We start from the raw sequence: 25,344 nt of genomic DNA on the forward strand, positions 1-25,344 counted from the left end.
GCTGATGGGACAGCAAGAGCAGGCCTGAGATTGCTTCTGCCACCTGACCATGCTTCAGAATCACCCCCTGCCCTAAGTTGGGCTGAACACCACTACTGCTGGCTGGGTCCCACCCTCAAGACACCCCTGAAATGCATCAACCAAAGCTGAATAACTCTGATGGGTAAACCGGTCAGTGTTCCGTCTGTTCCCTTGTGGCTGTGTGGACTCGGGCCTGGCAGTACACTGAGCAAGCGCAGACACAATAGATTCAGATACAAGAGAAATCTGGGACAAATGGTGTCTGGGGAAGCTCAGACCTGGGACACTGGATGGAAATCCAAATTCTGGGACAGTGCCGGAAAATCTGGGACAGTTGGTCGCCCTGCCCCAAGCACACATTCCACTTACTGCTTCCTTGCTGAATAAGGAATTGATCCAGTTCCTTTTTCATGCATCAACATCGCCAGCTTCCATTACAACAGTTGTCAGTTTATTCCATAAATTCTTAAGCATGAAGTCAGTTGTAGAAGTTGTCATGCTGATGATCTGTCTTGGTTTAGGGCAGTATGAATTTTAAATCCATCCTTAATAGGCCCAACAAAAGGAAGATGTTTCTCAGCATTCAAAAAAAAAACAAGCCCAGAAGAGATTTTATTAATTGTGATTTAATGGTTAATATATATATACAGGGATTGTCATTTTCTTGCTGTAAACAAGGGGAAAAAAACCAATACCACTTTAGTTCGAATAACACAATTTCACTATTGGTTTGCCATTGACTATCAACTTAACATTTTCTGGCAATGAAATGTTTGAGTTGGGCTTCTATGTATTATTTTAAATATTGCACACTGTGAAATCTGTTCATTAAGTGTTGTAACAAGAGACTCTTGCAGCAGTCAGATTCAGGCTGGTAGGTCTCTTGCTTCATGCTGTTCCTCCAAAAAGGGATAATGTGCTTCGAGTGTCCACTTTTTCTTACTGGAACATTTGATCTTGAAAGACAGGTTCCATTGTATACATTTTTTTTTCAAACAAAAATTTGGATTGTTTGGCTAGGTCCGAGATGATCAGCTACATGTCACCCAGACTCTTGTGTACATTTGTGTCACACTCATCAGGCAATATGTTATCCTGTATAAAACAAATCATGGGTATCACTGTTTCTGTATGAAGTTTAAACATTTTTAATTGTCTGATTATGTAAACCTATGTTTTAAAACAAACTGTTTCCCATTGACAGATGCACCTAACTTTCAAGATTGTTTGTATTTCTACCCTGGTCTTCAGCCTGATTGAATTCCCCTTTTGTGTTTTTTGCAACAGGTAATGATGCATTGTTGATTAGTGCAGAACATTACACTGAGCAAGAATTAGTATAATGTAGGAGAAAGTATGTGTAGGTAGAAGTTTTATTATGCCAGTGGCGCTAAAGTGGTTGACAACCCTGCTAAGCACATGCTTTCAATAATTCAATGATATTAAATCCTTTATCTGTTACACTAGCGACAATCTCTTGTCCACATTTTGCTCCAATGCCTTCTGAGTTTTTTGGCATGACCTGAACACACTTTAAATCTAGCAATTATTTAATTGCAGTGATATGAAGCAAAGTGATCAAATGAAACTCCAAAAATGTACGTGGAAGGAACTAGAGTGTTTTCATTCATTCATGGGGTGTGGGTTTCACTGTCAAGGCCAGCATTAATTGCCAACCCTAATTGCCCCTGAGAACATTTAGAAAACAGTTAATCGTCAACCATGTTGCTCTGGGCCAAATATAGGTCAGACCAGTTAAAGTCAGCAGATTTCCTTCCCTAAAGAACCATCAGTGAACCAGATGGGTTCACTATAACTGCAACAGAGATCTATAGAAACCCTGCAAAAATGTTTAATCGCCACTTACGTAGATATTCTATGGGACTTATACCAAAGTCACAGTAGAAGAACCCCCAGAACGACAATCCAATAGTTTCACGGTCACCATTTCTGACACTAGTTTTTTATTCCAGGTTAAAATAATTAAAAGAATTTCAATTCCCCAGCTGCTGTGCTGGGATTTAAATCCTTGCATCTGCATCAATAGTCCAGGCCTTTGGTTTACTAGCCCAGCAACATGACCATTGATGAAGATTGATGTGAAAACATTGGCTCATATGTGGAAACACATTATCTAGGTTAACTCATAGCTGGCTTGGTTAGTCACAAGGTTATTGGCTAAAATCTCATTCCAGGACTCAAGTGTACAATCTAGACTGGCATATGATGCGGTACTGAAGGAGTGCTATGTGATTATCCTTTGCTAGACCTTGAAGATACTGTAGTACTTTGCAAGTAGAGCAGGAAATCTCCCAATATCCTGGCCTGCGTTTCTTTCTCAATCCTATCTCCCCACCAAAATAAATTAACCAATCAGTTATTTCCTTGCTATTTGTGAGACCTTGTATATAAAATACCTGCTATGTTAGTGAAGTTAAGGACAAATGATGCATATTGAAGTAATTAATTGTCTATGACGAGATTTGGAGTATTTTGAGAGAGATGCTAACGTGTTTAAATGCAAGATTGCTTTTTCCATTTACATCAAAATTTGAATAATTTGAGAGTTTTTAATTAATCATCGGATTTAAGAAGAATGACAGAGTCTGGCAGTTGCAAAAAGTAGATCACTCCATGTATTCAGTATCTGTATGATTTATACTGAGCTGTTCATGTCTCTAGTTACTATAGTTGGGTGTAGTCACAGCCCTTTCTTATTGCTGGCAAATTATGAATTAATACTTCCTGTCTCAGATTCCTGAGAAGACTTCAGATCTTTCGTATTGTGCACAGCATTGAAGAAGAAAGGGACAAAAAAAGTAAAGCTGATCTTAAACGCCTCTTCTCATTGGCTAAAGATGTGAGTATTATTTGTGTTAATACCTTCCTAGTGGGTAATGTCACATCAATGGCTAAAATTTATTTTAATTCAAATATTCGAGATATATTCCTATTTCTAATATCTAGAGTAATTTAAAAAATGTACTTTTGTAATTCATCATGAATGCCAGACTTTAAGGAACTTCCAACTTTGCTGTTTATTGGAAAGTTATACTGTATTTTAACTCATTAAGGGAGTGATTTGATGGTATGACCTTCTGTGACAAATCCTGTGTATTTCCTATACTTGCTGTTGTTCAGCATGCAGTGCTCCTCAAGTATTTTGACTTTGTAAGAGAGGCTTTTGAGTATTTTGATTCCTGAGGAACAATGAATCACTTGACTTAACTACAATCTAAAATCTCTTTGCGTAAAATGTCAAGGGGACGAATTTTCTGGGGGTTCTTCTGCTGTGATTTTGGTAGAAGTCCCATAGAATATCTACGTAAGTGGTGATTAAACATTTTTGCAGGGTTTCTATAGATCTCTGTTGCAGTTATGGTGAGCAAGTGGGAGAACCTCTGCAGAAATTCATCCCATAGCTTCCAGATTCTCCTAGATTCATTGGAGCCTTGTCTTCAAATACATCTGGCTTCACCTGTATTTAATTACAGCAATTGAAATTCCAGTTATAAGAATAAGCAAACTTGGATTGTTACTTATTAGAATTCTGGTAGTAAATGCTTTGTGAAAGTATAATTAACTATAGAGGAACAGGAGTAGGCTATTCAGACCCCCAACTTTAGTCTTTAATATCTATTAAAAAATGATTTCAGGTAGTTAAAATTTCAGAAAAATATTTAAAGGAGTTATTTTGGTGAAAACAGGTGCTAAATGGGTGCTGGGCTTATGAGAAACATCTGTATGAAAGTGTGGAGTTAGCACGCAACTTTTGGACTAATTGATGATTATCATGATTTAACCATGCCTGCAGGCTGAGAGAGACAGACAACTGCAGGTTTAGCACTCGAGTGCTGATTCGAAGCAATGTTTGTGGAGCTTCATATGTAGCCTCCATGTATCCATCCCAGTGAAGGTGTGGAGTGTGCAGACTGACATATGACAAAATGTTTCAGGACGATTCAGGGACCAAGGAAGAAGGGACACATGTTCTTGACTAGTAGTTCAAGTCAAGGCCACCAAAATGTCATGCAGCCTCCTTAATGTGCACTAGCAGGCAATTTAAATAGAAGTTAGCTGCTTAATGATCCTCCGGTGACTGTTCCTGGTACAAGCTTCAGTTCCTTTACTAAGAAGGCACTTTGCATGAAACTTGGGTTGAACCAGCGTTCCAACTCAAGGCCCCATTGTGGTCAACTTGGAAGCTCTTGAGCACCTAAAGTATCTGGGGATAATTGCATCCTGGAAGATTTAACATGTTTTACATTTTACAACATTTTCAAGTTTCTGTTACTAAAGCAGTTAAATTACCTAATCAATTCCAGCTGATTTTCTCTCATATATTCCATGTATAAAGCCAATTCTCCTCAATTTAGGTAGACTTAAATTAAGACCCAGACCTTCCGATCAGGATTGGAAACCCTTTTTCCGACCCTGATCAGACAAAAAAAAAAATGCACACTTACCTTCCTCCAATATTTCTGAGCGATCTTCTGATGGAGGATCCTCCACATCCGACCCAGTGCAGCAAACCTTGTAGGGAGCAGCACAGCGAATCTGCACAGACGGCTCAACCCCTTTTTATGGCACGAGCTGTCACACTCTAGTGAGTAAAGAGTTTAAATGTCCCAAAGCTGCTTTGAAAACAGCTACAGAGAGAAGGTAGGTGGGTGGGGTGGCAGGTGGATAAGTGGGGAGTTTGTCGGGTTGGAGGCTAGTCAGGTTGGGTGGGGCGGGGGGCTAGTTAGCGGTTGGGGGTCAGTGTGAGTGATGGGGTGGGGAGTGGTCAGTTGTATAGTTATCCAGATGTTAGACCAGGTTTTTTCTTGTCTAGCATTTCCTGAGGAACTATTCTGGTAAGTCAGAATGTCCGAAGTCTCCAACTCTAACTCAGAGTTGGAGAATTTTTTGGAGGGTCCCGGGAAAAGGGGAATTGCCCATCTGAAGTTCAAACTTCCCGGGCAATTCCCATGGAGCCCTTGCATTGGAACTTCCGAGGGGTCCCATAGCGCATCTTGGGCTGTATATCCGGTCTTCAACTATCCGGATTTCGGAAGATCTAGGCCTAAATGTTGTCTTATTACAATACTGCAAGTTAGAGATTGTCAGAGATTGTCACAGGCATCATATTTACCTTTAGAATATGTTTTCTTTTTCCATTCAATAGGAAATGCTGATTTGTGTTGTTGGGATGTTGGCGCTAGTTGTCTCCTGTCTTTCGCAGATAGTGGCTCCGTTTTTCTTTGGCAAGGTCATTGATATGGCTACGGAATCAATGGGTATGTGAATTATTTTCCCGCATAGTAGTAAAACTCCTTCTTTATAGAAATATAGTATTGAAATCTGCAACTGAGGAGATTAAAAATGCTACCTATTTTGAATAGTGAATAATTGGAACAAAAATTCCATTGTTTTCACATTAAAGTGTAACATACAAAGTTATCCACCAGAGGGTGCATTGATGCTGTTTTCAGAATAAATGAAACAACAAAATCATGTTCAACGTAACAAGATTTTGTGATATGTTGTATTTCATGGTCAAACTGTGCCCTTGATCTAAGGTATGAATGAAACTACTGCTGTGTGCTGTTAATTCCTACTTACTTAGAAGTTAGCTGACCTTAGGAACGAAATATGCCAGTGTTTTTACCAAACAGTGGCCTGAGTACACAATGATATTTCCTGCCCCGAAGCTTGTTAGACTTTTTTTTACTGAACTTCACTTAACAAAGGAGCTCTGTGCTTAATTAACTTTTCTTTAATTGAGCCTTAAAATTTAATTTTAAAACAATTGCCAGACTATTTTCCCATTGGCAGTTTCAGCATCACTTTAACATTTATAGTACCCCTGAAAGTGATAAAAGCAATTATTTGAGTGGTAATCCCTCAAAGGAATTTTATCTGTTTGTTGAATGAGGGTTTCATCAGCAGGTGAACTGAGACATGGGCGAAGTCCTGTGATGTTGTGGAGGTGGAATGAGGTGGTGTTCGTGATGACACATATGAGTTTGGAAGCTCATCTCAGGTTCAAATGACACCAAGGTTGCAAACTAACTGGCTTATAACCTCAGACTGATGCGAGGGAATGGAGTTTGGAGTGGGGATCGAAAACAATGGCCACAGTCTTCCCAATATTATATTGGAGGAATTTTCTGTCCATCCAGTACTGGATCTCAGGTAAAGCAGTCTGATAATTAATTTAGCAACAGTGGAGTCAAGAGAGGCGATGGTGAGGTACAACTTGGTCTCATCAGTGCACATGTGAAAAGTAACACTGTATCTTTAGATGATGAGGGACAGCATGTCGATGAGAAACAGGAGCGGGCCCAAACCATAGGCAATGGTGCGAGAGGGGGAAGAGAAACCATTGCCATTGATCCTCTGCTACCATTAGATAGATAAAAATGGAACCAGATGAGAGCAGTCCCACCCAGCTAGATGTCAGTAGAGAGGTGTTGGAGGAGGATGTTGTGGTCTAAACATGTCAAAGGCCACAGAAAGGATGAGAATGACAAGGAGGAAGAGTTTACCTCTTACACAGTCACATACAGTAATGTCAAGGGCAGGATTTTCCGGTTGTTGGGCAGGCCCGGGAGCGGCCGCGCAACGGCCCGCCGCCCGTGATTGGCTCCCGACTGCGATTTCACACTGGCTGGCCAATTAACTGAGAAGCTCAGCGCTGCTGGGGTGGGGTGGGAGTGGGGGGCGAAAGGAGGGCTAGCACGAAGTCTGCGCATGTGCAGGGCAGCACGCACCGAAAGATCCCTGAAGGCAGGGTGCTACCTCAGGGAGCTAAAGATTTGTAAAAACAGAAATAAGGATTTTTAAAATGAGAGGACCATGTCCCCCACACATGAACTGGAATTTTTAAAAAATGATGACTTTTTTGTAATTACTGTTAGAAACCTCATCCTGCCCATGGATGAGGTTTCATAAAAAATCCAAAGACCACCGAGCCAATTCGCCCGCCCACCAACCATAGGGTTGGAAGGGCAGTGAAAAATTGCTTTTAATTAATTGGTTAAGGGCCTTAATAGGCCACTTAATTGTCGGCGAGTGCACTGCCGGCTCTCTCGCATCCCCACCGACCAAAACATCGCGCAAGTGCGAAATGACGTCGGGTTGCTCGCCCAATGTCATCGTGCACTATTTTATGCCTGATTGGGTTGAGCACGTGCCTGCCCGCGGGATGTAAAATCCTGCCCCATGACTTTGATAAAAACTATTTTTATACTGTAACACGTGGGCAGAAACCTACAAATCAGTGGCTCCGATGCTGTATCATACAAACATATTAGTTAGGAGCAGGAGTAGACAATCAACTCCATGAGCCTGCTCCGCCATTCAATAAGATCATAGTTGATCTGATTGTGACATCAACTCTACCTTCCGCCTGCTACCGACAACCTTTGATGTCCCCCCCCCACCCCCCGTTAGTCAAGAATCTATCTACCTGTCTTAAAAATATTCGTTGACCTTGCCTCCACCGCTGTCTGAGGAAGAGAGTTCCAAAGATTCACAACCCTCGGAGAAAAAATTTCCTGTCATCTCTGTTTTAAGGTGGAGACCCCTTATTTTCAAACTGTGTCCCATAGTTCTCGTCTTTCCCACAAGGGGAAACATCCTTTCAGCAGCCACTCTATCAAGCCCCCCTCAGAATCTTATATGTTTCAATAAGATCACCTCTCAATCTTCTAAACTCCAATGGATACATTGCCCTGTCCAACCTTTCCTCGTAAACCACCCCCACCAAATCCCAGGTATCAGTCGCGTGAACCTTCTCTGAAATGCTTCTAATGTGTTTATATCCTTCCTTAAATAAGGAGACCAAAACAGTACACAGTATTCTAGATGTGGTCTCTCCAACTGTAGCAAAACATCTCTAATTTTATATTCCATTGCCCTTGCGAACATTCCATTTGCCTTCCTAATCACTTGCTGTTCCTGTATACTAACTTCTGTGATTCATGTACCAGGGTATCAAGATACCTGTGTACCTCAGAATTCTGCAATCTCTGCTCATTTAAATAATATGCTGCTTTTTTATACTTCCTGCCAAAGTGGACAAGTTCGCATTTTCCCACATTATATGCCTTTTGCCAAATTTTTGCCCACTCACTTATCTATGTCCCTTTGCAGACTCCTTATGTCCTCTTCACAACTTACTGTCCTACCTATCTTTGTGTCATCAGCAAATTTAGCAACCATGCATTTGATCTGTTCATCCAAGTGATTGATGTAAATAGTTGAGGCCCCAGCATTGACCCCTGTGGCACTCCACTCATCACAAGTTGTCAACCCGAAAAAGACCCATTTATCCCTACTCTCTGCTTCCTGTTGGCTAATCAATCCTCTATCCCTGCTAATATATGAACCCCTATGCCATGAGCTCTTATTTTGTGTAATAACCTTTGATGTGGCACTTTGTCAAATGTCTTCTGGAGACCTAAGTACAGCACATCTACAGGTTCCCCTTTATCCATATTGCTTGTTACTTCCTCAAATAACTCCCAATAAATTAGTCAAACATGATTTCGCTTTTACAAACTATGTTGACTCTGTTTGATTGCATTGAGATTTTCTAAGTGCCCCGCTGTAGCCTTCTTAATAATAGATTCCAGCAATTTCCCTGCAACAGATGTTAAGCTAACTGGCCTGTAATTTCCTGCTTTCTGTCTCCTTCCTTTCTTGAATAGAGGAGTCTCATTCACTATTTTCCAATCTGGTGGGACCATTCCAGAATCTAGAGAATTTTGGAAAATTAAAACCAATGCATCTACTATTTCAGCAGCCACCGCTTTAAGATCCTAAGATGAGGTCCATCAGAACCTGGGGACTTGTCAGCTTTTAGTTCTAATAATTTTCTCAGTACCTTTCCCTAATGATTCTAATTGTTTTAAGTTCCTCCCCCCATTTCACCTCCTGATTCATTATTATTTATGGGATGTTATTTGTATCCTCTACAATAAAGACAGACACAAAATATCTGTTCAACTTTATTTTTAATTCATTCACGGGATGTGGGCTTTTTGGCTGGGCCAGCATTTATTGCCCATCACTAGTTGCCCTTGAGAAGGTAGTGGTGAACTGCTTCTTGAACCGCTGCCGTCCATGTGGTGCAGGTACACCCACAGTGCTATTAGGAAGGGAGTTCCAGGATTTTGACCCAGCGACAGTGAAGGAACTGCAATACATTTCCATATCAAGATGGTGAGTGACTTGGAGGGGAGCCTCCAGGTGGTGGTGTTCCCATCTATCTGCTGCCCTTGTCCTTCTAAATGGTAGTGGCTGTGGGTTTGGAAGGTGCTGTTGAAGGAGCCTTGGTGAATTCCTGCAGTGCACCTTGTAGATGGTACACACTGCTGCTTCTGTGCGTCGGCGATGGAGGGAGTGAATGTTTGTGGATGTGGTGCCAATCAAACGGGCTGCTGTGTCCTGGTTGGTATCAAGCTTCTTGAGTATTGTGGGAGCCACACTCATCCAGGCAAGTGGGGAGTATTCCATCACACTCCTGACTTGTGCCTTGTAGATGGTGGACAGGCTTTGGGGAGTCAGGAGGTGAGTTACTCTTTGCACGATTCCTAGCCTCTGACCTATTCTTGTTGCCGCAGTATTTATATGGCTAGTCCAGTTTAGTTTCTGGTCAATGGTAACCCCCCAGGATGTTGATAGTGGGTGATGCAGTGATGGTAATACCATAGAATGGCAAGGGTTGATGGTTGGATTCTCTCTTGTTGGAGATGGTCATTGCCTGGCATTTGTGTGGCTCAAATGTTGCCATTCATCTGCCATTTCCTTATTTTCCATTATTAATTCCCCATTCTCACTCTCTAGAGGACCAGCACTAACTTTACTTGCCCTTTTCCTTTTTAATACTTGTAGAAACTCTTACTATTTGTTTTTAGATTTCTAGCTACCATTCTCTCTCACTTCAATTTCTCCCTCCTTAATAATTGTTTAGTTATTCTTTACTGTTTATATTCTGTCCAACCTTCTGACCTGCCATTCATCTTTGCAGAATTGCACTTTTTCTTTCAATTTGATATTATCTTTAACTTTTTTAGTTAACCACAGATGGTGTGTCCCTCCTTTAGAGCCCTTTCTCACTGGAATGTATCTTTTCTGAGTATTCTGAAATATCTTCTTAAATGCCTGCTGCTGCATCTCTACTGACCTATCCCTTAACCTAATTTCCCAGTTCAGTTTAGCCAGCTCTGTTTCCATGCCTTCATAATTGCCCTTATTTAAGTTTAAAATACTAGTCTTAGATCCACTCTTCTCTCCATCAAATTGAATGTGGTATCATATGTTACACAACATTAAGCACGGTATCCTTCATCTCACCATGAGCAATACCATGGGCGACTTGCCAATATGGAATAGAAAAACTATGCATATGAACATTCCTGTATGACACCTGAGGTGAGCTAATTCTGATGAAGAAAGAACGTGCATTATGTATTGCGCCCTCAGAGGCAGAGGTGCTACTACTGAGCTAAGGATAACCCCTTTTGATTTGCAAAGCCTGTCGAAAACTCATACATGATTGATTCATATCCATGGTCACCCTAGCTCAATGCATATTTCTTCTTTCTGACTGATATATAGGCATTTCTGCCTGATTGATATACATACCTGTTCATTCTGATTTTGCTCATGTATAATTTTTTTGGTTCCAGTTTTTCTTCCTCCAGGCTCCTGGTTGCAGCTCACAGTAAGGTTTCTAATATAATATGAGCATACTAAATTATCCATTTCAGTGCTCTGGTTAGACCTGGCTATAAAATAGCTTTTTGTGCTTTGACCACTTTCATTAAGGGTTTTACTTGGAGGCATCCATCCACCTTTCTCAAAAGTTTGAGCTTGCAGTCGAAGTTGCCAGTGGTAGCAGCGTAAACAGGAATTGTCTGAAATGTTAATTGATTATACAGGGGTAGGGTTGTTAGGTGTAATCTGAGACAATTTGTACTAGATGATGTCTTGGCCAGAACTTTTGAGTTCGGCGGGCCCAGGAGTGGGCGGGAAACGGTCCGTGATCGGCCCCTGACCGTGATTTCACACTAGTGGGCCAACTGGCTGCCGGGCCAACTGGCTGCCGGGTCCAATGGCGACTGGGCGGCTGGTTTAAAACCGGCATAGTCAAGCCCTGGAAGGCTGCCGGCGAGGAAGACATCTTTGGTGTTGTCAGCAGGAGATTAAAAATTATGGATTCCAATGCGTCTGCAGATGCCAGGTGGGAGAGCAGGCCGGGTGGACACTTGGAGGCCCCCCCCCAGTTTTCTGATGAGTGCCTCACGGTCTCCTGGAGGAGGTGGCTGCCAGGAGGGACACCCCTGTCCCCAGGGATGGAAGGAAGAGGCCACTGCATCTTACAAAAAAGCTTGGGAGGAGGTGGTAGAGCTGGTCAGCAGCCGTGATGTTGAGCGGCGCACCTAGCTCCAGTGTTGCAAAAGGTTTAACGACCTCCTGCACTCAGGAAGGGGGAGTATGTGTTGGCATGGATCAGTGTGTTGAGGTGTTAAGGGCTGGCCGTCCCCCGTGGAGCTCAGGGGTGTTAGAGTCTGAGTGCCAATTGTCATTGACACTGGAGCTGGCCAAGGGGGTGAGCCCTGGCTGCTTGGACTGAGTGCCTGGAGGCTCAAGGGCCACGACTTGGATGTGCCCTGCAAGGTGTTCCTCAGGTGGGGTTGGCCAGGCTGCTGCAATGGCGCTGCAGGTAGAGAGTGGACTAACCAATCTTCTACCCTTTCAGGAGAAGATGGCCAATAACCATATTGAAAGGTGGAGGACTGGTGGAGGCCCCTCTAACCTCCTAACCCTAACCAGATATGAGCAGGATGCCTTGGAGCTGGAGAGACACCTAGGTCAACCAGCCGCAGAGAGGCCGGGATGTCAGACAAAGGTAAGAGTGCAGTGTACTGAGGTGGGAGTTTCGGATGGTGCAAACATTCTTGTGTAGTCTCCTCATTGATGGGAGCCTCAAAATTGGGCTCCCCATTGATCATTGAGGGACGATGGCACCATGATGCAGATCTCCATGGTCTGACCAGGGTGCCTGGCATGCACAGTGATAGTGTGATGACTTAAACTAATGACATGTCATTGTTCTCCCTTAGGCTTGCCACCATGCACCCAATTGCAGGACCCCAAAGACACAACACTGATGCCAGAGGAATGCCAGGCTCCAAATGCACCTGTGTCACACCTGCTCTCTGAACCAGGCACCAGCACAGATACCAGCACCACGGTGGGCGTTAGGTCTTCGGTTAGAATGTCGATGCACAGCGGTGAGGGTACTTCACACTTGCTTGAGGTGCAGCTGGTGGCAGAGTGTGCCCAGGTTGCCAGCAGTCAGAGGACTGCTGGAGGCCAGGATGATGTTTAGTTAAAGGCAGATGATGAGCCTCTGGAGTCATCCATTAGGTGGCAGATACTGGATGTCCAGTGAGATGCGTGGGAGGATCTGGCAGAGATTCATGAGGGTATGCATGCCATGGCCTCTGTAATGGAGGAGTCCATGAGGAGCACCAGCACTGTGTTGACCTTCATGGCCGAGTGCAATGCCTCCTCCATTGAGAGACTGGCGACTCTCGTGGAGAGGCAGCTCCAGGAATAGAATCAGGGGTTCCTGGGGTTGCGCTCAAACTTGCAAGCCCTCACACAGGCACTGATCTCAGGTGGTCAGTGTCCGTGTGGAAGATGGATGAGGCACCCAGTATCCCAGCGAGGTGCCCGTCCATCAATGGTGAGCAGGGAGGTCCAGAGCGACCTCGTGTTGGCGCACGAGCTGCCTGTTGTCTCTGCGGGCTCCTCTCGGGGCGCACTGGATGACAACAGCAGCTCCTCCGCCCCTCTGCCAGTGACCATGGCATCTGATGAGGCTGCGGCGACTGGGGAGATATCAGCAATGGCACTGGCCACTCCCTCCCAGGCGGGGCCAGCACAGGCTCTACTGGCCAAAGGACGACTGCCAAGGCCAACAGGACAGCAAAGTCAGCAGGCTGTCTCCAATGCCAGTGCCAGCGATGGGGGAGCACCAGGATGTAGCACTTGCAAACCAAAGTTTAAGGCACCATGAGCGCAAGAGGGACTGGTCACGGGTGATCTTCAGTTGTGCAATGTTTTGTTTATCTTTACTGGCTTTGGAATGAAGACTAGAGAAGTTTCTGTTAATTTGTTTTGACTGTCAACAAGAGGAAAATTTTCTTTTGTCGTAATTGCCTAAGTATGCATCATCTTTTTTATTTAATGTGGTGCAGGTTACGCCAGTATGTAATGCTGAACGTGGGTGGCTCGAAACTTTATTGTTCAGGCACTGAGTGGACTTTGGGGTCAAAGAAAAGGGCCATTTCAAACATCCGGGATGGAGGTGGCAGCCCTGGCATGAGATGGGAGCGGTTATTTGGCAGCCCAGCTGAAGGAGCGTTGGATCAAGGCATCGCTGGTATCCCTGCCTCCCTGGTGGTTAGAGAGGTCTGTTTTCATGCCCTCAGCATTCTCCTCACCGTGCTCCTCTTCTGACTCTCTACTGGATTCATCATCTGTGGCCCGTGCAGCTGCGTCAACAGCGTCTTCCTCCATTGGGTCCCCCTTTGCCTGTGCCAGATTGTGGAGAGCATAGCATGTGACCACTATCAGTGACACCTGCTCTGGTGGGTATTGTAGTACTCCCATTGAATGGCCCAGGCATCGGACGCGAGTCTTCAGAAGACCTATGGTCCTCTGTATCACTGCCCTTGTGGAAGCATGACTCCTGTTATACCACTGCTCTGCCTCTGTTCTTGGGTGGCGGAGAGGTGTCATAAGCCACCTTTTCACCCAACGGATAGCCCTTGTCACCCAGCAGCCACCCATCCAGTTGGGCTGGAGCACTGAAGAGCCTCGGCACCTGGGAGTGTCTCAGGATGTAAGCGTCATGGGAGCTGCCAGGTTACCTTGCACAGACTTGCAGAATCTGCATCCTGTGGTCACACACTATCTGCTCGTCCATAGAGTGGAATCCCTTCCTGTTGACTAAATCATGCAGCTGACCCATTAGCCATGTGTGCAGTCGATAGATGCGGGAGAACCCAGCAATCGCTGCAAAACCTCTGGCTTGCTCGGCCTGGCCTGCCTTGTCTGTACGAAAATGAATGAAAATCAATATCAGCCTGAACAGAGCTTCTGTCACCATCTTGATGCAACTATGGAGAGCTGATTAGGAGACTGCACACGCGCCACACCACACCAAACCACACACCCCCCCCCTCCACCCCGATCCGTAGAAAGAACCGGAGGCCTGGAAGTTGAGGGCCACTGTGATCTTCAGAGTCACTGGCATGGGGTGTCCACCCACACAGTTGGAGGTGATCTGAGGCCACTGTCTCCCTTGAGAGGCGGAGCCTCCTTTGGCATTGCACCTCAGACATATTGAGGTAGCTGCATCACTGCCTGTAAACCCTGGCAGCAGGATAGTGCCGTCTTCTGCAGCCCCTTCCGCCTTGGACTTCCTGTTGGCCCTGCACCCCTTGTGCCTGCGCCTCTCCTCCCACAGGTCACTCCCCTAGAAGCTACATTGGGACACCTGGCTTCTTCTCCCTTCTGCCCCTCTCTTCCTCCTCAGAGGACGTGTCTCCAGCAGAGACCACAATCCCCATTACCAGGCTTACAGAAGGCTGCCTGATACCTGGAAGGGTCCACATGGTCTGAATTCTCCGGGGTCTTTGGAGACACCAAGGAGTCCTGAAATGAAGCCTGGAAATGCTAACAATGAAGCCCCCAACAGGGATGAAGCTGCCATATACCAATAAGTCACCAGCAGCAAACTATCTACCAAACTCCTCATTATTCACACTGGCAATTCTGCCGTCCCTTTTTATCCCACTCGTGGGTGAGGTTTTTGAAATTGTTGGCTGGCTGCCTGCCCGCTTTGCCTGTGCGGCAAACGTGAAATCATACGGGCAATGAAAAATTGGCACCAATTAACTTTTTAATGGCCTTGACTGGCCTCTTAATTAATGGTGGGCGTGGCTCTGGCACCTGTGCATGCCTGCCGAGCGAAATATCGTGTGATTGCACGATGATGTCGGGATGCTCACCCGACGTCATCGCACACTATTTTATGCTCGAGCTTGTCGGGCGCACACCTGCACGCCGAGCGAAAAATTCTGCCTCTTGTGACACTTGATGGTCTAGAGCAGTGTTCTATCCCTTTAGTGCAGCCTAGGCTTAGCCAAACATATGCTGGGGATAGGTTCTTTGCACAGGACAGTAACTTTGATTCACAGCTTATTGGACTGAAACCCCATCCCACAGACTTAAGTGGGAAGGGCAGTTAATAGAGAAGAGCTTCTTTCTGTCCATCTCCTGGACATAAAAGTGATTTGTGAATTTAGTAGCCATTAGCAAAATGGCACCTTGTATTTTAAAAATCGAAACCAGTTTCTCTTCAAAAAGTTATGCTATAGAAGGCGACCTAGTGTGGTTTACCTGAGACAATACTGCTGTGAAAGAATCATTTATTAATTGACGTTAACAGAGTGTTACGATCCTTGGCTAGATCCTGGGTTGTGGGGGAGATCCGGTTATGGGCCAATAATGTTTAAAGGAGACAAAGTTTGAGATTTAAGACACCGCTGATAAAATAAAGCCACAAGATTCTATGGGTTTTGAACAAACAAAAATAAACTTTACTATACCAGGTTGGAAAGATAAAACAATATCTATCTTATGCTCTAACGTCCAGGGTAAGTATGAGGTACAGAATACGTGCCAAGTGTGACCCAAACGGATTCCATGGATTTCTCAACAACCCACTCAGACGTTAGTCACACTGAATCAACCAACCTCACTGAAACTTCATCTCCCTCACGAGGGTTTCCAATCTTCACCTTTGAAAATCTTGCCTTGGAATTCTCTCCAAAAGTCACTCCAACTCACACAGCTTCAACTGATGATTCACCTCAAAGGGTTTCAGTCTCGCCTTTGGAGATTAGGTTCCTCTGAATTTCTGAGTAAATTGAAGCATCAACTTACAAACACAGTTTTAAATCTTTGGCCATGTGAAGCAGGACACCACTGCTACCTTTGCCCCAACAGCCCACAGCACAACACCGACCTTTGGCTGCCTTCACAGATCTTCAGGGCTTCTCTTAAATCTTCTTCAACTATCCGGTCTTCTCCTGAGCTCACTTCACATAAAGTCTGTTCCCTGCAACTCTTTCTTTAAATGGAGACTCTTTCTCCTTTTCTTAACTCAACTGGGACCAGTTCCAGTCCTGTGTCTCTTGTCCCTTACTTCTGGGACATTTGTTGGCTGACTGACTTAAAACTGATTCCCCAAGAAGTGCTATTCACTGACTCTTGAACTGATCTGGTGACCGATCACAGCACTCCAGGAGGATTCTGCCCTTATTACTAGGCAGGAACAAATGTAACAGGCATGCAACAACCTGTACCTTTAAATGTTACAATTTCCATAGTATACAAGCTTACAGAGCACATAGAGATGCAGAATGAATGGATTTCATAACAAGAGGTTTTGGGCTACTCTGCATTTGCCTTGATGGTTGCAGCCATAATAATGCTCAAGAAATTCAACACCATCTAGAGCGGAGAATTTCACTTGATTGTTGGTGAGCCAATGGATTCAATGTTCACCCTCTCCATCCGTGGAGCACTATGGCTGAGTATGTCTTATCTATAGGCTACATCACAGCAATGTACCAAAACTATTTCAGTGGCACCTCCTAACCCATGGACTGTGCTACCAACAAGGACGTGAGCAGCCAGGTCATGTGAATGTCACCGCTTCCAAGTTCCCCCACACAAGTCACACAGCAGACTTACATGGACGTCGGTTCTATTTGTTCATTGCTGGACCAGTATTCTGGAATTCCCTATCTAACATCAGTTGTAAGGATATTATCGCTGCCAGGACTGCAGTGGTTCAAGGAGAAGGCCCACCTCCATGCACCTCAGGGCAACTAAGAATGGGCAATAAAAGTGGCCTCTTAGGATCATCCACATCCCAAGAACAATTTAATAAAAAACTGTTTTATTAATTAGAATGAATAGAATTATAATTAAGCAGAATGAATAGAACCTGCAAGAGGAAATATCATTCAAATATTTGAAGATTTCTGTGCTTTTGTTCAAAACTAGTTTATAGTTTTAGTCTGTTGATTTCTTACATTTCTTAAATAGCACAGAAATTGAATTGTTTTTTTGAAAAGTTAGTAAACATCACAGGTGAGTTCTTAATTGTGGTGCTGATAATGTATTAATTCCTGTAATTGGAAAGGTTATTAGCTTCTGTGATTGCTGAAGCATTTGCATTGCTCTTGTGTGGTATCTTTGACTCTGCAGCAAATTAGTTCAAACTGGTTCCCTAGATTTGATTTCAATTGATGCATCTTTTAGTTAATGTGTTGAAGTCCTGAAAGCATTTAATGGAGCCAACATTTGGTGCTAAAATAAGGATGAGTTTAATATGTATGCCATTATTAGTGTGTAACTCATCCAGCAATTGTGTTAAGGAAGCGCTACCCAGTATCCAGGCTTGGGCTGACAAGTGGCAAGTAACATTCGCGCCACATAAGTGCAGGGCAATGACCATTCCAACAAGAGAGAATCCCATCGACCCTTGACGTTCAATGACATTACCATCACTGAATCCCCCACTATCAACATCCTGGGGGGTTACCATTGACCAGAAATTGAACTGGACTAGTTATATCAATACTTTGGCTACAGCAACAGGTCAAAGGCCAGGAATCCTGCAACGAGTAACTCACCTGACTCCCCAAAGCCTGTCCACCTTCTACAAGGCACAAGTCAGGAGTGTGATGGATTACTCTCCACTTGCCTGGATGAGTGCAGCTCCCACAACACTCAAGAAGCTTGACACCGTCCAGGACAAAGCAGCCCACTTGATTGGCACCACATCCACAAACATTCGCTCCCTCCACCGCCAATGCATAGTAGCAGCAGTGTGTAGCATCTACAAGATGCACTGCAGGAATTCACCAACACTCCTTAGTCAGCGCCTTCCAAACCTACGAGCACTACCATCTAGAAGGACAAGGGCAGCAGATAGATGGGAATACAAGTCTATATATTTTGATTAGGGATTAAGTACATGATTGGATTTAAATATCTTGAATGACCATGAATGGGAAGGTATTTTTTTATATAGTGAGCTCTATAATAGATATTTAGAATTGCATTTCATTGCAGCATTGCTCCTGATGTCTGCCCATGATGGATACTGGGTGAGTTGGCATGGAGGGTGTAAGGACAAAAGGTAGTGGGTGGGGATCATGAGTTTTCGCTGTGGGTATGGAGGCTATAAGGGGCCATGAGTTGACATGGAGGGTATGAGGGGCAATGGATGTATGGGCATGGGTGGGTGAGGGCTAGAGGGCTTAATGTTTAAGAAAGCAACTTGAGACCAAGTCCCAGAGAACCGAAAGCAGGCTTTTTTAACACTTGTCAGCCCATGTGGCTGCCTCTGACCCAGGGTAGTGGGCGCAACTCCATCTTGCACCCAACGCCACCACCCCCCACTCCCCCACCTGCCCCCACTCCACCGATCGGGAATCCCGTTACTTTGGGCACTTTTTCCTGAGACTGCTGCAGTGAGCCGGGAAATTTCCCAACTCCCGCTACCCAAATTGAGAGCGGAAAACCAAGCCTTGGGCTCTGATATGGAACAATTGAAACTGCAAAGTCTCAGTACTGGAAGTAATAAATTGTTCTTGGTGATTTTTTAAAAAATGCCTTACTTTTCCTTTTTGTCTCTCATTGCCCCCTCTTAGTACAATCTTTCTTTCCCTTTCTCTGTATCTCTGTCTATACCTGATTTGACTTTCTTTCTCTGTTGTTCCTTTTCTTTCACAAACTTTTAATCTCATTAGTTAAGGAGATTGTCTGTTGGTCCTAGCCCCATTGAGCTCACCGCACTGTTATCAGCTTGCATTTACAGAAAATTGCAGCAAAACAATTTTCACACTAAAGGGTAGATGGAATAAGTCACAAGATCCCCCACCGTAGCAAAATGTGGGCCAATATTTGCTTTTAGACCTAATTGAAAATTCAGTCCGCGCTGGAAAAGGAATCGGATTGCCTAGGACAACTGAAAGTAGATGTGGAACTATGTGCTGTGAATTTAAAATATGCTGTAAGGGATCTATCTTGACTAGATTTGATACGTGTGTTTTAGCGTTATACATTAGTGCTTTATTATTTTAGTGCTGCAGTGGCTTCCCCGACAACAATATTGTTGGTTACCACTGCTACATGCTGTCCACCCACCACCCCCCCAACCCCCACACCCTGCTTTTTTTGTATAATAAATGAGAACTGAAAATATGCTTTGGAAAAACATTAGCAAAAGAATGATTAAAAACCTTGTTAAAACCGCAATATTTGGTTCTATGAAGTCAATCTAATCTTGTGTTTTTAAAAATTCATTTTGAAAGATTGCTGTTTTTTCTTTTAGAGGATCTTGACAGAATGATTCTTATCCTCTTTGGCATTTATGTCGGTGGTGCTGCTTGTTCGTTTATCCGTGCCTACTTTTTTGTACTTGCGGGACATAGGCTGGTGGCCAGACTGCGTAAAAGGCTTTTTGGCAGCATTCTAAAGCAAGAAATCGCATTCTTTGATGAGAACAGGTGGGTGCCATGGACTTGCAGTATGACGAGTCCTGTAATTGTGATAAAACAAAGGCTACAAATGTCGAGGCTTGTAAAAAAGACTTGTCTCTTAGAATTTAAGCTGCATAATTAAAAGGTGATGATGGATTTTAATGGGAATTATGTTTCTTCCTAGAATTATTGAACTTGTTCTTTTACTTGAAAATTGATTCCTGGACGTATTTTCAGAAGTCCATCTTGTATTGAATGTAAATGCAAACATCATGGAAAGAATCCCAAGTGCATCATTTCGTTTTTTTTTGGGGGGGTTTTTTTCCCCCCTCTACTCAACTTTTCAGGAATGGATGGTTGGATGGAGATAGCTCCGGACTTCTCCCCAGTTGCTGTTTATGTTGCAACAGGATATACATAAATCAGGCAGGAAACCCCCTTAGAAGTTGAATGCCAATAATGCGCAGAATTGGAATCTGTACTGTGGTGCCTGAATTATTGATAAACAGTAATTTTACTATGCCTGTTGTTTTAATGTGTTCTGTGCACACTTATGGTGGTAAGGATATGCAAAGATGTTGATAGTGAAATATTCAATGATTATTGAAACAAAGATCTTTTTATCCATTATAGATTCAAATTCCTAGTTAATAATATGTTAATATCTCAATGAAGTTTCACTAGCTTTGACGGAACACATTTTCAACCATTACACGTTAGTTGCTGAACTATTAAATCTGAGTCAAAAGTTTGGTTGCGTTGTTAAGACAGCGAACAGTTTTTTGATAAAACACGACAGACTAATTCTGTTAAATATCCATGTAGTCATGATCCTATAACAATACAATCAACAATTGAAATTTTCATCAGTTTATAATGAGATGATTGCCTGTAACTTTAAGATATTGACAATTGTGGGAGCAATGTTCCATATTTTCTCTAATTTTGTTCTTGTTACATAAAGCATAGAAAATAAGAGCAGGAGTAGGTCATTTGGGTGTTCGAGCCTGCTCCGCCAGTCAATATGATCATGTCTGATCCTCTCTTTCAACGCCATATTCCTGCGCTCTCCCCATACCCCTTGACGCCTTTGGAGTCCAGAAATTTCTCTATTTCCGTCTTAAATATATTCAGTGACTTGGCCTCCACAGTCTTCTGTGGTAGAGAATTCCATAGGTTCACCACCCTCCTGAGTGAAGAAGTTTCTCCTCTTCTCAGTCCTAAATGGCCTACCCTGTAACCTGAGACACTGACCCCTTGTTCAAGACCCTCCAGCCAGAGGAAATATCATCCCTGCGTCCAGTCTGTCCATCCCTGTCAAGAATTTTTTATGTCTCAATGAAGATCCCCTTTCATTCTTCTAAACTCCAGTGAATACAGGCCTAGTCAGCCCAATATCTCATATGCCCTTCCAGGAATCAGTCTGGCGAACCTTCGCTGCACTCCCTCTGTAGCGAGTATACCCTTTTTTAAGTAAGGAGACCTAAACTACACACAATACTCCAGGTGTGGTCTTACCAAGGCCCTGTACAGCTGCAGTAAGACATCCTTGCTCCTGTACGCAAGTCATCTCGCAATGAAGGCCAACGTACCATTTGCCTTCTTAACTGCTTGCTGTACCTTCGTGCTTGTTTTCGGTCCCAATAATTTCTCCAGCGCAATACTAATTTCCTTCAATTCCTCCTTCTCACTAGATCCTTAGTTCCCTAGTGTTTCTGGGAAGCTATTTGTGCCTTGCGCTGTGAAGATAGAACTAAAGTAGCTGTTTAACTGCTCTGCCATTTCCTTGTTTTCTATTATAAATTCTCCCATTTCAGACTGTAAGGGACCTACATTTGTCTTCACTAATCTTTGTCTTTTTGCATACTTAGAGAAACTTTTACAATCAGCTTTTATGTTCCTTGTACGTTTACTCTCATACTCTATGCTTTCCCTCTTAATCAATCTCTTGGTCCTCCTTTGCTGAATTCTAAAATGCTCCCAATCCTCAGGCTTGCTACTTTTTCCAGCAACTTTAGATCCAAACAGAAGTTATATAGTACTATCCTTAATTTCTTTTGTTAGCCATGGTTGGGCCGTTTTTCCTGTTGTGTTTTTGCTCTAGAAAGGAATGTATAACTGTTGCAATGCATACATTTGTTCCTTAAATGTTAGCCATTGTACATCATGCAAAACTGCATTACGGAACTTTACAGAAGATGGACATCGGTAGGGCTCAACTGAACTGCGAATCAATGCCCGGATTTTGCTGTGGTAATGATGATGAAACGATCAGTGTTCACAGTCATTACTCCACTGAAACTGACAGCCACTTCAGGATTTCAGACATGTGTAGAGCATTGCAGAAAGCAGAATTTGCTGTCAGTGGATCTAGGTTCCTCCATAAGATGTGCTGTAGAGGTTCTCACAGACTGCTATCTCCATTGTAGTCATGAATTGATGAGAATGTCCACTCTAAAGCTGTTAGTCTCAATGTAAAATTGCTAGAAGTTGCACCTTGTTAAATAAGATATAACTGGGTTTTTAACAGTGGATTAACTTTGTAACTAATCCTAAACAGCCTAACTGGCCCTCAAAAGTTAATTTTATATTCGTAGAATGTCAAATTTCCCCATTATCGCGAAAACATTTCACCTTTTTAAAGATTTTTTTAAATAGAAGTCTGCATCTTTATTTTAGCTTGTAACTTAATACTGTCATAGATTTATTTTGCTATCTTAAAATTTAGGTCAAAAATTAAATTAAAATTAAATTTTAAACACTTTAATTTCCTGACTTGTGTGTGAATACTTCAAATTTGATTGGTTGCCTACCTGCTTGCTGACATCATTGCTGCCGCACGCCAAGAGATTCCCTTGATTTGACACCAGATTTAAACTGCCGTGGGGAAAGGGGTAATTCCTACCACAGAAATTGCTAGATCTTTGTGGGAAGCTTTCTTCAAGGTCTATGGTGAGTGCCCTTCATTCGCCATTGATTGCAAAATCTATCCATGAGTTGCAAAGTAGAACAACAAAATATAACTGTAGTGATCAAACTGCAGAGCACATTAATATAGTGAAAGCTAGACAGGCTTCCTGTAAAATGTGAATTTCAAAAGTAGGATTGTTTCCGACACACTCCCAGCCATCTCTTTTTTTTAGAGTGTAAAACAGTAGGTTTCTGATGACTATTTACTTAAAATGCTCAGCTGCAGTTTCTGACACACACACTTCCAGCCATAGATTATTAACTGATTACATGGAGGAACATGTAGACTATGACAATGTTTGTAATTAAAATGATTGATGAGGAACAAAGGAATGATGCCAGACACAAATTACAAGCTTAACGTATTTAACCTATAATGACTGACAAGGCATTCATACTTCACATTGATCAAGCTAGATGTTTTCAGAATAAGGCAAAGCCAAATGTTAAAACATTGCTGACATGATAGAGCCCCCAAAGTACACAAACTTTAGAGTTCATTATTGCTATTAGATTACTAGCCACCTTTCTAACTTATTTTTTCTTTTTCTAATAAAATGAACCAGATGTAAAACTAAAATCAAGTTAGTCACACTGAGGCACTCAAAAGAGAATCTTCTGAGTGATCTAATCAGTGTTGCTATTGTTTCAAAAACGATCTAATGAAAATTCTGAGATGAAGAGATAAGAGTTTTTGCTTTCTCCGAAATTGTGTTTTAAATGTTGCAGTGTACTTTTTTTTTTCTCTTAAATCAAGAGTTATATAATAACTATAAACCTATAGTGAGTGCCCATGCCAGATGAATGAAACAGTTATGGTAGTGAGCAATTTACAGCTATAATTATTTAGCCAGTTTGAAATCAATGATGGGTAGAGATGGGGTTTGGTTTTCTGGGCCTGAATTTTTCAGGCAGTGGGCGGTCTTGGCGAGAGCGGGTGCAGAGCCGATCACCACCCATGATCAGCTCCGCGCTGCCATTTTACGCAGGTAGGCCAATTGAGGCCTGCCCACCGTAAGACACAAGCGGTAGTGCTCAGCACTACCTGTGCAGGTGGGGGGAGGAGAGAGTTGGGGCCTGCGCTCTTTTGCGCATGCGCGTTGAAGAGCGCCTCACTTTCCTTGAGGCACGGAGCTGCCTCAGGGAGATTGAATCGCTACTGAAAATATTAAATACATAGATTAAAAATGTATTTAAACATGTCCCCTTATTTGACTGTGTCACATTTTTATATGTAGGAATTTTTAAAAATTAAATTAATAGAAGCTTTAGGAAACCTCGTCCTGCTCGTGGATGAGGTTTCCTAAAAAACGTTAAAGGCTGCTTGGCCTTTTTGCCTGCCCGCCAACCTTAAGGTTGGACAGGCAGCGTTAACAATTACATTAATCACTCTCTTAATAGGCCGTTTAAATATTGGCGGGCACACAGCCAACTCCAGCGCTGCCCTCCGAATGAAACATCGCGAGAGCGTGATGACGTTGGGATGCACGCCCGACGTTATTGTATGTCATTTTACGCATTGGTGTGTAGGGCCTGCCCCCGCACGCCAACTGAAAAACCCTGTCCCTGGTTACAACAGGAGGATCTACTTGGTGAAAATTTTTAAATTTGAGGTTGAATAGTTTAGAAAATGTTTCAAAGCAAAAAATCACTTGTACGTTAATGGCCAGGTTTAAGGGAATAAAGATGAATGCTTTATAGAATAACATCTATATTTGTCATTATAGTCCTGGGCACTTTTTGAAATACTTAAAATATAAAATTCAGGAAAAAAAATTAACTGGATATTTTTAATATTTTAATATTTTAAGTCACAAGTGGAAAAACCTCTATCTGTTTTTACTTAGAAACCAGAAGGGTATGGAAGGAAAGATAAAGACCTCTTTTATGTTTGGATCCTTTTAATTATTAACCAATTAATTTTGATAAGGTGGCATGTTTTATGTCACTAGTGAAGAGAAGTGCTATGTTTGACAGCAACTTTGAGCCTGCAGATCCTTTTCCAGTGAAGATCTAATCCAGATGTCTGTGCTTTAACACATATCTTTCAATGGTACTTTGTTTTGTCATTGATGACCAACTGAGCACAGTATATGTCTAATGTAGTGGCCATTTATCTTTGTTAAGCCCTGTCAAGCTTGGCTATCTTCAATCTTCCCCCACACGGTATCTGATGTAGCACATATTTAAGATATGAAGAAAATGTCAGTAAAAGCACTTCAAAGGCAGCCAACACAGGAGTGGGACTTTGCAGCAAAAGTTTAACAATGAATGACAGCCTCAGTAGCAAAAAAAAAATACACACAACTCGTGTAAAATGGAAAAACTCTTTGTATATGCAAGCCTTTTTTCATTTTGCCTATCTCAATTACAACTAATAATCTTCATAGTAATGACTGAAGTATTCTTGGCTAACAGCAGGTGTGGATATGTGCCCACAGCCTCTGTCAGTGTTGCTCTGTAAATAGTGCTGAGGGCTTCCCATGTTCACTCCCTTTTGGCGAAGCAGCTTGTCTCTGAGTGCCTAATGTGTGCTTTATCAGGGAACACGAGTGTGAAGCTATAAGTGTCACTTTGTAATATATGAGGCATGTTGGTACATGAGCATTTTATACCATGTTTTCTTTAAATCTAGGTGGCTATCAACGGTGCTAAACTTACATTCTAAAGATTTAGTATATAGTCTTTAAAACAGTGACAAATAACTTGACTGAGATTAGTAGGG

General features: G+C 42.9%; 1 protein-coding gene across 1 annotated transcript in view; it reads left to right on the top strand.

The window, feature by feature from the left end:
* Positions 1-25,344, top strand: part of LOC144687760 (uncharacterized) — a 186,448-nt gene that overhangs the window by 19,075 nt on the left and 142,029 nt on the right. The window contains exons 4-7 of the mRNA XM_078554244.1: positions 1,226-1,308; positions 2,776-2,881; positions 5,189-5,300; positions 19,502-19,676. Coding sequence (XP_078410370.1) covers positions 1,226-1,308; positions 2,776-2,881; positions 5,189-5,300; positions 19,502-19,676 — 476 coding nt within the window. The remainder of the gene's footprint in view (positions 1-1,225; positions 1,309-2,775; positions 2,882-5,188; positions 5,301-19,501; positions 19,677-25,344) is intronic.

Source organism: Cetorhinus maximus, chromosome 12 (assembly GCF_964194155.1).
Source record: "Cetorhinus maximus chromosome 12, sCetMax3.hap1.1, whole genome shotgun sequence".
Lineage (NCBI taxonomy): Eukaryota > Metazoa > Chordata > Chondrichthyes > Lamniformes > Cetorhinidae > Cetorhinus > Cetorhinus maximus.